Source organism: Erythrolamprus reginae, chromosome 9 (genome assembly GCF_031021105.1).
Source record: "Erythrolamprus reginae isolate rEryReg1 chromosome 9, rEryReg1.hap1, whole genome shotgun sequence".
NCBI classification, from domain to species: Eukaryota; Metazoa; Chordata; class Lepidosauria; order Squamata; family Dipsadidae; genus Erythrolamprus; species Erythrolamprus reginae.
Genome location: NC_091958.1, coordinates 38,506,357 through 38,519,050, shown reverse-complemented (window position 1 = coordinate 38,519,050; position 12,694 = coordinate 38,506,357). Strand labels below are relative to the sequence as shown.

At 42.4% G+C, this 12,694-nt stretch overlaps 1 protein-coding gene across 2 annotated transcripts in view; it reads right to left on the bottom strand.

The window, feature by feature from the left end:
• USP7 (ubiquitin specific peptidase 7) overlaps positions 1–12,694 on the bottom strand; it is a 143,159-nt gene that overhangs the window by 19,150 nt on the left and 111,315 nt on the right. For both annotated transcript variants that reach the window (XM_070760878.1, XM_070760876.1), the window contains exons 11-15: positions 11,602–11,684; positions 9,659–9,768; positions 7,894–8,050; positions 7,134–7,278; positions 5,041–5,171 (exon numbers count right to left, since the gene is read on the bottom strand). In XM_070760878.1, coding sequence (XP_070616979.1) covers positions 5,041–5,171; positions 7,134–7,278; positions 7,894–8,050; positions 9,659–9,768; positions 11,602–11,684 — 626 coding nt within the window. The remainder of the gene's footprint in view (positions 1–5,040; positions 5,172–7,133; positions 7,279–7,893; positions 8,051–9,658; positions 9,769–11,601; positions 11,685–12,694) is intronic.

Below are 12,694 nucleotides of genomic sequence, written 5' to 3'. Positions count from 1 at the left end.
AAATGTTATTGGAGTCTTTAAAGTTTTGTAACTATATTAACTGGATTTTTAGATATGTATATTGTATATTGTTTTGATATGTTGTGAGCCACCCCGAGTCCTCGGAGAGGGATGGCATACAAATCAAATCAAATCAAATAAATAAATGACTGACACCTTTTGTTAACTTCTGCCATAGTTCACTTGTTTAGCGAACGTTCAAAGTTGCAATGGCGCAACTATCTATGTCGATCAATTCTGCTGAATATAAGAGTTACATGCCTGTTTAATTAATGTATTTTTTTAAAATACAATTGATCAGGGGTGAAATTCAACATTTTTCTCTACTGGTTCTGTGGGCGTGGCAGGGGAAGGATATTGCAAAATCTCCATTCCCTCCCCACTCATGGGGGAAGAATATTTTAAAATATTACTAAGCAGTGCAGGTTGACGGGCCCCCGGGGGAGGGCCTTCTCTGTGGCTGCCCCAGCTCTTTGGAACCAACCACCCTCCAATGTCCGTACTGCTCCCACCCTACTGGCTCTGCCGGTAGGCCCCATTTAATTAGGTTAAGAGTCTTTTATCGTTAGTTTCATGTGGATTTTACTTTTTTATTGAAGTATTTAACATTTGACTTTATTGTAATTGTATCATATTTTTATTGTTGTAAGCCTCCCTGAATCCCACGGGATTGGGTGGCATATAAGTCAATTACATTAAATTTAATTTAATGAAATTAAAATCCCCATTCCTGTCCCACCCTTGAGGGAAGGATATTGCCAAATATCCTGCCCAAGGTGGTATTTGGTGGTTCTCCGAACTACTCAAAATTTCCACCACCAGCTCTCCAAAACCTGTCAGAACAGTCTGTTTCTAGCCTCCAGGGGGTGAGGGAAGCTGTTTTTGCCCTCCCCAGGCATTGAATTATGGGTATGGGCACTCATGCATGCGTGATAGCTCGATCAACGCTCTTTCGGCGCCCGAGGGAAAAAAGGTTCTCCATCACTGAGTTAGACCATGTACGATTGACAGACTGGATTTTATCCTACGTTTTATCTGTTATTTATTCTTTTATTCTAGAATTTTAAATTGTATATTTATTGTTTTTATTTATTCTGGTCATCTGGTCAATGACTGTAATAAATAAATAAATAAGTTGAGCCGGGGTGGCGCAGCAGGTAAGAGTGCTGTACTGCAGGCCACTGAAGCTGACTTGTAGATCGGAAGGTCAGCGGTTCAAATCTCACCACCGGCTCAAGGTTGACTCAGCCTTCCATCCTTCCGAGGTGGGTAAAATGAGGACCCGGATTGTGGGGGCAATAGCCTAGCTCTGTTAAAAAAGTGCTATTGCTAACATGTTGTAAGCCGCCTTGAGTCTAAGGAGAAGGGCGGCATAAAAATAGAATACATAAATAAATAAATAAATTCTGAAATACTGTAAATATAAAGAAAACCAATAAACCCAAGATGTTTAGTATCTACCACTGGAGGCACTGCTGCAAAATACTCAACTGACTAGATAACATGGAAGAGAAGACGGCAATCAAACCGCATAAAGTCTGCCTTTAGATTTGCTGGTCTCCGTATGCCAGCTGGAGAGAAGAAAAGCTGCAGAACACCAACCTGGATAAAGACAGAGTTGGTAGTCTAACCCTATATGGCTCAGGGCCAGACTATCTACGGGACCGCCTCCTGCCACATACCTCCCAATTAGAGAACACAGAGTTGGCATCCTCCAGGTCCCGTCAACTAAGCAATGCAGGTTGGCGGGACCACAGGGGAGGGCTGTCCCAGCTCTATGGAATCAACCCCCCCCCCCGACATTCACCCTGCCCCCACCTTGCTGTTTTTTCGTAAGGTCACGAAGACCTGGCTATGCCAGCAGGCCTGGGGGTCCTGATATAAACAAGGTCCCTGGCCACATATATGAATGTGTTGGATTGGTACGTATGCATGTTGCTATGTTCATTTTATACTGGTTTTATTAGGATTTTAGAGATTAGATAATACTTTTGACTTCTTCTATTGTTTTTGTAATTCTTTTATTATTATTATTTATTATTATTTATTAGATTTGTATGCCACCCGTCTCCGTTGTAAGCCACCCTAAGTTCTCCGGGATTGGGAGGCATGGAAGTCATACATACATACATACATACATACATACATACATACATAAATGCATGCATGAATAGTCCTCGAGTTACGACCACAATTGAGCCCAACATTTCTGTGGCTAAGTGAACCATTTGTAAAGTGAATTTAGCCCCATTTTACAACCTTTCTTGTGAAGTGAATCTCTGCACTGGTTAAGTCAGTGACACTGTTACTGGATTCCCCAATGAGTCTGCTTGTCAGAACATTGCAAAAGGAGCTTATGTGATCCTGGCACACTGCAACCGTCGTTAAGTATGAACCGGTTGTTGAACATGTGAATTTTGATCGTGTGACTACAGGGATGCTGCAATAGTTGTGTGAAAAACCGTAAGTAACTTCTTTTCAGTGGCATTGTAACTTTGAACTGTCACTAAATAAACTGTTGTTAAGTCGAGGAAGTGGTACCTTGATACCCAAACTGTGTTGAAACTTATTGAATTTGGTATTCGACACCTTTTGACACAAACATTTTATTTTTTTATTTACTGTATTTTTCGGTGTATAAGACGCACCCTTTTCCTCCCTGAAAGAGGCTGGTAATTTGGGTGTGTCTTATACTCCGAATGTAGCTTTTTTCAGCCCCAATTAGCTGGTAATGATCTTCCCAGCTCTTACCTTGCAGGCTCTTTCATTGTTTCTCTCTGCGAAGGATGTTTTCCAAGCCCTAAGCCTTTGCAGGTTTTCCCCCCATTTGGTCTATCTTGCTCCAAATGTTTCTTTCCAGCCCTAACCAGGTGCTAACGATGTTCCTAGTTCTTACCAGCTTGCAAACTCTTTCACTGTTACTCTCTCAGAATAATTTTTTATGCCCTTAACCAGGGAATAAAATAACGTGCTGAAGCTGACCAGACTAAGGAGGCGAGCCAGATGAATATCTGGTAAGCAGATTCTTTCCCCTATTTTCCTCCCCAAAAACTAAGGTGCGTTTTAGATTCCGGTGCATCTTATACTCCGAAAAATACAATATTAATTAGATGTCTAAGCCACCCTTCTCGAGGCAACTCAGGGCGGCATACAACATTATAAATGTAAACAATAAATGTAAAGAATATACAGTGGAACCCCGACATAAGAGCTGCTCTACTTAAGAGCAACTCGAGATAAGAGCTGGGAGGGGAGAGATATTTTTGTTCTACTTACAAGCCCAAATTCGAGATACAAGGGCCAAGGAGCTGTCTCCTGAAGCCAAACGCTAACTTCCGCGTTCGGCTTCAGGAGACAGCTGCGAAGCGGCGCGCGTGTTTTAAAAGGTTGCAGCCGGCCTGGGGGGCTCGGGGGGGTGCTTGCAGCTTTCTTGCTCTTTTTCTTTCTCTCTTTTACCTTCCCTTCCTCTATTTCTTCTTTTCTTTCTCCTTCCCACCTTCTTCCCTCCCTCCCTCCCCTCATTCCTCTCTTACTCTCCCCTTTCATAAGTTTCCTTGCTTCCTTCCTCTGTTCCTGTCCCTTCCCCCTTTCTTTCTTTCTTGCTCTTTTTCTTTCTCTCTTTTACCTTCCCTTCCTCTATTTCTTCTTTTCTTTCTCCTTCCCACCTTCTTCCCTCCCTCCCTCCCTTCACTCATTCCTCTCTTACTCTCCCCTTTCATAAGTTTCCTTGCTTCCTTCCTCTGTTCCTGTCCCTTCCCTCTTTCCTTCCTTCCTTCCCACCCTCCGTCCATTCATTCACCCATTCCTCTCTTGATCGCTTAAAGCCGGTCCCTGGTGCAAAAAGGGTTGGGGACCTCTGTCCTACAGGATTGGGTGGCAGAGAAGTTGAACATATATAAATTTAAAAGTTTAAGAAAGTTTACAAGTTAAGTGAAAGAAACTTCATTATTCATTTATATGTACATGTACATTTCTTCATTAAAAACATGTCTTTCTGCATAATTTAGACTAACTTTGTGAGTTTTATGAGGGCTGGAACCAATTAAAATTATTTACATTAATTCCTATGGGGAAAAGTCATTCGAGATAAGAGCTGCTCGACTTAAGAGCCCAGGTCCGGAACGAATTAAACTCGTATCTCGAGGTACCACTGTATATGTAAAGAATATATATTTTTATTTATTTACAGTATTTATTTATTTTTTAATGTCGCCCTTCTCCTTAGACTCAGGGCGGCTTGCAACATGTTAGCAATAGCACTTTTTTTTAAACAGAGCCAGCCTATTGCCCCCACAATCCGGGTCCTCATTTCACCCACCTCGGAAGGATGGAAGGCTGTGTCAACCTTGAGCCGGGGATGAGATTTGAACCGCTGACCTGCAGATCTAGCAGTCAGCTTTAGTGACCTGCAGTACAGCACTCTACCCACTGCACCACCTCAGTTCATTCATATGTAAAGGAATCCAATTATTTTTAAATGATTTTAAATTTTTCCCATCATTTGCTTGGTATTCAATGCAAGAAGCAGAACTTTGTCAGAATTGGCTGCCTTGTAACTCGCTACATTATTCCTTATAGGAAAAATTTGGTACTCATCGCTTTTGATACTCATCACACCTCCCAGAATCAATTAACAATGAGCACCGAGTTACCATTGTACATCAAATCAACTTCAATGGCTTATACTGAAGTCTTATGGGAAAAACCTGCCTGACAATCACAAAGATTTGGGGCTGGAAATGACAAGAGTCCTCTCAACCAGAGTAAGGGATAAACTTTTAGCTTTGGCTGGTTCACAGTTCTGTTATTAGGACAAGTTAGAACAGACGTCCCCAAACTTGGCAACTTTAAGACTTGTGGAATTCAACTCCCAGAATTCTCCAGCCAGCTGGGAGTTGAAGTCCACAAAGTCTTAAAAGTTGCCATGTTTGATTTAGAATGACCCACATCCAGATGGAGGGGGTAAGAGAGAGGTCCAACCAAGGGAAGATCAGCAGAAATGACTGAGAAAATCTAAGGCAGGTCCTTCTCCAAGCTCACCTGTACTTGCATATAGAGATGGGCTTCTTGCCTCTCCTTTCTCTTTTGGGCCTCTATTCTTTTTTCTTCTTGCAATCGTTCCACCAGTTGCTGAGGAATATCATGATCTGTGACTGCTTGCAAAACCTCACCTGCAAAAAATACAACATTGGCATTAGGGGAGATTTAAAGGTAGATTCAGGGTAGTCATTTGGTCCATTCATCCATCCAAGATATTTGAGGGACCGCCTCTCACCAAATACAGTGGTACCTCATCTTACGAACGCCTCTTCTAACGAACTTTTCAAGATACGAACCCGGTGTTTAAGAGTTTTTTGCCTCTTCTTCTGAACTATTTTCACCTTAGGAACCCAAGCAGCTGCTGCTGGGATGAAGGGGTTTCTTTCCCCCCCCCTTTTTTTTGAAGAAAGGAAAGGGAGGGGCTGCTTGGAGTAGGAAAATTTTGCCGAGAACAAGATGCTTGCAAAGGAATTGAAAGGGTGTCTTTTTAAGAAAGAAAAGGGAGGAGGGAGGGGCTGCTTGGAGTAGGAAAATTTCGCCGAGAACAAGGTGCTTGCAAAGGAATTGAAAGGGTGTCTTTTTAAGAAAGAAAAGGGAGGAGGGAGGGGCTGCTTGGAGTAGGAAAATTTCGCCGAGAACAAGGTGCTTGCAAAGGAATTGAAAGGGTGTCTTTTTAAGAAAGAAAAGGGAGGGGCGCCCCCTTGCCTTTCTTCCTTCCCACTCACCCTTTAGCCTAGCCTTGCTTCTTCCACCCGCCCCCTTTAGCTGCTCCTCCCTGCCCTCTGTTCGCCTCCCTTCTAAAGTTTGGGATTTTCCTGAAGGATTTGCACGCATTGTACATTGATTCCTATGGGAAACATTGTTTCATCTTACGAACTTTTCACCTTACGAACCTCCTCCTGGAACCAATTAAGTTCGTATGATGAGGTACCACTGTATATCCACTCATCCCATCAGGTCCAGCAAGAGGGGAAGAGCTGGCCAACCTGTTTCCCAAAGCATCAGAAGGCAAGACAATAAACAATTGATGGAAATTAATCAAGGGGAGAAGCAACTAAGGAGAAATTTCCTGACAGTGAGAACAATCAATCACTGGAAGGGCTTTCCTCCAGTAGTTGTTGGTGCTACCCAACACTGGTGGTTTTTCAAGAAGAGACTGGATATTTGTCTAGAAGTCTTCTGCTTGGGCTCTGGGCTGGACTAGAAGATATCCAAGTTCCTTTCCAACTCGTTTATTCTGTTATTCTGAATGTGGCAGGCACAGTCCAAGGAGGAATGTCATCTGATGGGACACAGGAGGAGACTTCTTTTGGTCCAGCACCCATCCTCTGAAATATTCTCTCCATGGAAGTGAGTCCTGTCTCTCCCCCCCCCCATCACTCATCTGGAAGAATCTAAAATTTTGCTCTGTTGCTTGGCCTGGGCACTGACAGGGACCTGCTACATTGGGGGTGGATGATAGGTAGAGAAGATTGTGTACACCGAAAGTATCTGCACCAAGGCGAATACCTTGTGTGCCCAATCACACTTGGCCAATAAAATTCTATTCTGGATCCTTGAACTACCGGTAGGCTTAAGCCTTGCACTTATTTATTTTTTAGAAGAAGATTATTTTCATTTTCAGCTTTTTAAAACTGCTCTAAAATGGAATGCGATAGCCAAATTTTAAATTTCCAACCCTTGTATTCTGAAATATTCCAAACTGTAGAAGTAGAATTTGCTATAGAAAACATGTCCAATATGATTGTCCAGATGGAGACCATGTGGTATCTAGCGGTTTTTTTCAATACCTTTTTGAAAGTTGAGCATCCAGGAATCAGGCTTCTTAGATACTCAAGTTTCTTCCTTTTTCACAAGAAGAAACCTGGCAGGTACCACCTTAAAATATATACTTTGAGTAATTAGAGAAACAATTAACACCCTTCTTATAATTGCAAACTCATTTGTCTTCCCTTCCTTTTAACATTAGAGTTTTTGCAAGTGCGATCTCAGAAGTGCAAAATGTGTGACGTTTCTTAAATACAGCATGGAGAGAGACAACATTTGGGGCTGTTTTAGATTTCAACAGTAGAACAGATGACTGGTACACCTACTTAGTTTTGACTCCCTGATATAAACCAACATGTATGCGTTGGTACAGTGTCGCACAGATAGGTCATCATCATGGCCTCCATAGTTATGCTCAATTGCTTCTTCTTTTGTACATCTAGATACAACGTCATCATCAAATTTACACCACTGTGAAAATAATACAATGTATTTAAAAATTGCAACAGGCAGAAAGTATTCAATAAAGTGTTTATGTTCTAAATTTTAGAAACTTAAAATCATTCTAATTTTATCTAAGTACTGCAAACTGCTCTGTAGCAAATAGATCAAAGCATGTAAATCGGAATTGACAAGGCTCAAGTTTTGACACCGGGGCTTCTCTGAGTTGCTGGGCTGATTCTAGGCTGCGCAAACCAAGAAAAGCCCCTGAATTGATCCAGTTTCTCCTTGCTTGTTCCTTTGCACTGGAATTGTTTCAAATCCCTCTTGCATGTTAAACATAGCATACAGAAAGATGATTTGCATAGCTATTTCTTTTTTTAAAAAAACCTAATATTTAGCATATTTGGTGGAGCCACATTTAAATAGAAACTAGATTATTCAGATTATGCAAACAGGTTTCCTCCAGACATCTGATAAAATAGACTAACTTTTAAAAAATCTTAATCTTCCACAATTTCCAAGACAGTTTGGTGCTTGTGTGTGTGTGTGTGTGAAATATCACTTTTGATGCTAAATCTGTTAGCAAATGCTTATTTAAAGACCAATTCCAGTTAAATACCTGATGATTTTTGTACGACTTACTTTTCCATCCCCTTTTGGGTTCAAGTAAACAACATAATGCCCCCCATGGTTGTCACCACTGTGTACGAGCACTGCGTGAAGAATATAATTTGCAGCATCTTTAGGATCAATTTTTTGCAAGAATTCATCCAGAGCCAACTGATCTGGAAATTCAAACCTTTTGCAAAAATAGGGAGAAAAAAAGAGTGTTACATGGAGTTTGGAAATGCATGCAGTAATCAAATCCTGTGCAACATGTAAGTGCACAGGACTTGAGAAAGAATCTTTGATAAATCAGTTGCATTGCTAGGTTTCTTATTAAGTATAGATCCCATAAAATTTTATCTATTTACTGCAGAATTTTTTGCGCTGTCTATGATTGTTTCTTGATTGCCTGGAGTTGTAAAAAAAGAGGAAGAGAAGAAGGAAGGAAGGAAGGAAGGAAGGAAGGAAGGAAGGAAGGAAGGAAGTGACCACCTCTGATGCAAGGAGTATCAATCCTTCCATTCCCCACCATCCAGTCAGAGCTGAAGAAGCTTCTTGGGTGAAGAAGCGAAATGTCTTCAAAGAAAAACCAAGGAAGTCCATCTGCCTCTTGAAAAATCACCTTTGGGGCAACCATGAGCTGGATGACTGAGAATCCCCATAGACATGTGAGGCTAGTTATAACTTAAGCAAGATCCCAGGATTCCAACAAGCGTCTTCCATTTTCTGAAAGCGAACTTTTTGGTGTTATGCACTGCTGCCCCCTGTGCATCCAGGGGCCATGCCTCTTGTTAGTACAGTGGTACCTCTACCTACAAACGCCTCTACTTACGAACTTTTCTAGATAAGAACCGGGTGTTCAAAATTTTGTTGCCTCTTCTCAAGAACCATTTTCCACTTAGAAACCCGAGCCTCCGAAACTAACCAGAAAAGGCAGGGAGAAGCCTCCATGGGGCCTCTCTAGGAATCTCCTAGGAGGAAACAGGGCCGGAAAAGGCGGGGAGAAGCCTCCGTGGGGTCTCTCTAGGAATCTCCTGGGATGAAACAGGGCCGGAAAAGGCAGGGAGAAGCCTCTGTGGGGCCTCTCTAGGAATCTCCTGGGAGGAAACAAGACCTCCACCCTCCCTGTGGTTTCCCCAATCGCACACATTATTTGCTTTTAAATGGATTCCTATGGGAAAAATTGCTTCTTCTTACAAACTTTTCTACTTAAGAACCTGGTCACGGAACGAATTAAGTTCGTAAGTAGAGGTACCACTGTATATAAACAAGCTAACAGTGAATGCTTGTATGTATTTAAGAGTTAGTGTTGGAGATTGCCATAACAGGGAGCCAGACGTGTGATTCTCTCTTTCTGCCTCTGTTATTTCTCTGTTTGATATTGCTGGCTGCTATAGTAAGAACTGTGCGTTCAATGACAGTTTATGTATTTATAAGCTGTACAGGTAAGGCTTGTAGTACTGATAATATATTGAGAGTTATTGACTGATTTGACTATGTATGACTGGACTGTTTAACTTGATATTTGCTAAAGTAAGTGCTATTTTATACGCTTTGGTGTATCTAGTTTCTATGACTGAACCATTACTCATATCTCCTGACTATCTACTGGATATCTACTAGGATTCCATGTTTCCTTTGCGCATGTGCATCCTTGATAACTCAGGGATCACTGCATACTCCTTAACACCTCTGACATGCAGCTAGTAGCTATGGTGCAAAGTTAACCTCATCTACTCAGTAGCAATTGAAACACACACAACCCCATTAGAATCCTGAGCGTCACTCATGAATATATTACCTGTCGTTTATTTTGATGTTCTGGTCCGTCTGGGGATCATACATGAAACGCATGAGCTGTAGGTGCAGCACAGGTGGCAACGTTAGGAACTTTACCCCTTTCTCTGCCTCCTGCGTGTTGAACAGAAATGAGTCACACAAAGGCACGATTGAGTTACACATTGTCCGCCGGAAAAATGGGATTTCAACCAGAATGGCAAAGCAGGCCCTAGCTTGGCATAATCCAGGTCATCCTCAACTTACAACTGTTCATTTAGTGAACGTTCAAAGTTAGCAACTGCGCTGGAAGAAGTGACTTATGATTGTTCTTCAGACTTATGACCATTGCAGCATCCCCACACTCACTGGTTGATATTTATGATGGTTGCAAGGTCATGGGATCCCCTTCTGCGGCTTTCTGACCAGCAAAGTCTGTGCGGAAGCTAGATCCACTTAACAGCAAATACAAGAACACCAAATACAAGCTGAATAGACAAGACCTTGCAGACAACCCTCCCTCTGTCAAAGACTTTGGAATACCCATATCAAACGACCTAAGTGCCAAAGCCCACTGCCACAACATGGCCAAAAAGGCTTCAAGAGTTGTTAACCTAATCCTGCGTAGCTTCTTCTCCAGTAATATCACACTATTAACCAGAGCATACAAAACATTTGCCAGACCAGTCCTTGAATGCAGCTCATCTGTCTGGAACCCACACCTCATTTCGGACATAAATACATTAGAAAGTGTCCAGACTGTCCCCATTTATTCGTAGCCTGTATTTACTGTATTCATATTCATGTTTATACTTATGCCTGTTACCTCGTTATCGTGACCAACCAAATAAAATAAATAAAATAAATTAATTCTAGGAAGCTCACAACACTTTAAAAAACCCTAAAAACCAGGATAATTTTTTTTAAAGCTAAGCCCTTCCCATTTCCCTCCTGGGATGCCTCAACTCCATGGGTTGTTATTATCAAAGGTGCTCTTTCAAAATGCAGCTGGGCGATGTTTTTTCCCCTTGAAGAAAAAGGAGTTCCACTTCTCAACCAAGAAGCTTCATCAATTCTGGATGGAGGGTGGGGGCAGGTGGTTAGAAGGGTTAGTTTTGATAGTAACCCTAGTAACTAATCCTTCCACCTACACACACACACACACACACACACACACACACACACACACACACACAGAGTCCTTCCAGTTAGAACTGATGAAGCTTCTTGGACGAGAAGCGAAACACCTTCTTCCTCAAAAGAGAAATAACAGTCCAGTTGCCTTTTGAGACATCCCTGACCTACATTGACTGAGAATCTCCCACAGACAGATTAAAAGAGGTGGAAGGGACCTTGCAGGTCATCTAGTCCACCACCCCTGGCCAAGCAGGAGACACTACATCTGCCTCTACTTAGGATCAAACTCACAACCTCCTGATCATGACATTGAGCCATGAGCTGTCAGCCCATCTCCCCCAACCCCTCAGGGGAAGGCTCAGCTTCTTATAGTCTTCCAGGGATTTGAAAGGGTGTCTGGCACGATCGCCATGGGGGGGGGGGAGTGTTCCATGGGGCAAGGGCTGCTATGGAAGAGGCATGCTTCCCATGGCCCACTGGATGGCAATATTTAAGGGGAAAACTGGAGCATTCTCACTCTATCCAACCTGGTGGGGTGGGCAGATAGTCTCAGGGTGAAGGAAAAGGCACGTGGCTTTGTCTGTGATGACTTCCTTGAACACTCGTCTCCTTGAAGTAGAATCAGGCTGACGTTCTGCATGTTACTTAAATTTGCTGATTTGATAGAGGGTACCTATCTTGGCTCCTAGATTTGGGATTCCACTCTTCCGCTTGTTCTTGGGGTTATTGGCTATGTCGCCCGGAGGTAGCACCATTGATAAATAAACACACGTCCAAGAAACAAATATGCTCTTTTGCAATTCCAGACAGCCAGAAGAAGGCTAAGCGTACCTGCAAACCATGTTCCCCTGCATCGTATTTATTGTCTCCATCCAGCTGTTCCACTGCAACATAATCTATGAAAGACTCAAAGACTGAAAGAGACAAGGAAGAAGGGCTTTATGTATTAAAAAAATCTATGAAATATTTTGGCAAGCGCAACCCTTTTCTCTCCCTCTCACCTGAATCAGGGCATTTTGGAGCTAAATAAAAGTAGGGAGCTAGTTTCCAATAATACAAATTAGACACTGAATTTCTTAGAAGAATGATTTAGGACAGTGGCCCCTTTCACAGGGGTCACCTAAGATCACCGGAAAACACAACACATTTTTCCTATGGTCCTCTATCCCTCTCCAGATGGGTCCATCCACATGCAAATACACTACTGCAAAAATATATATATCTGTACCATGGGAACTTCTGAGCATGTACAGAAGCTGAATTTCCGGCACTGTGAATGTGTTTCCATCTTGTTTTCAACTTTTATTTTATTCTTTTGCAATTTTTTTTAAAAAAAATCAGCACTGCATGCGCCACGGCCACACAGAGCAGGAGGAAGTGAACTAACAGCGAGGTAAGCTAGTGAATTAGAAATAGATTAGCAAGTGTTGCATTCCCTCTGTACAAATTGATGGTGAGACCACACTTGGAGTACTGTGTACAGTTCTGGTCACTGCACCTCAAGGAGGATATAATGGAACTGGAAAAGGTGCAAAAAATGGCAACAAGAATGATCAAGGGAATGGAGCCCCTCCCTTATGAAACCAGGTTGCAACGCCTCGGTCTCTTCAGCCTTGAAAGACGGCGTTTAAGGGGTGACTTGATCAAAGGGTATAAAATCATGCATGGGATAGAAAAGGTGGAGAGAGAAAAATTCTTTTCTCTATCACACAATACTAGGACGAGGGGGCTCTCCCTAAAGCTCATTGGTAAGAAAGCAAGGACAAATCAAGGGAAATATTTCTTCACCCAGAGGGTCCTTGGTTTATGGAATTCCCTTCCAGAAGAGGTCGTGACAGCTGTCAGCCTGGAGAGCTTCAAGGCAGGATTAGACAGGTTCATGGATGCCAAGTATATCGGTGGTTATTGAAATGGATCTCCAAGT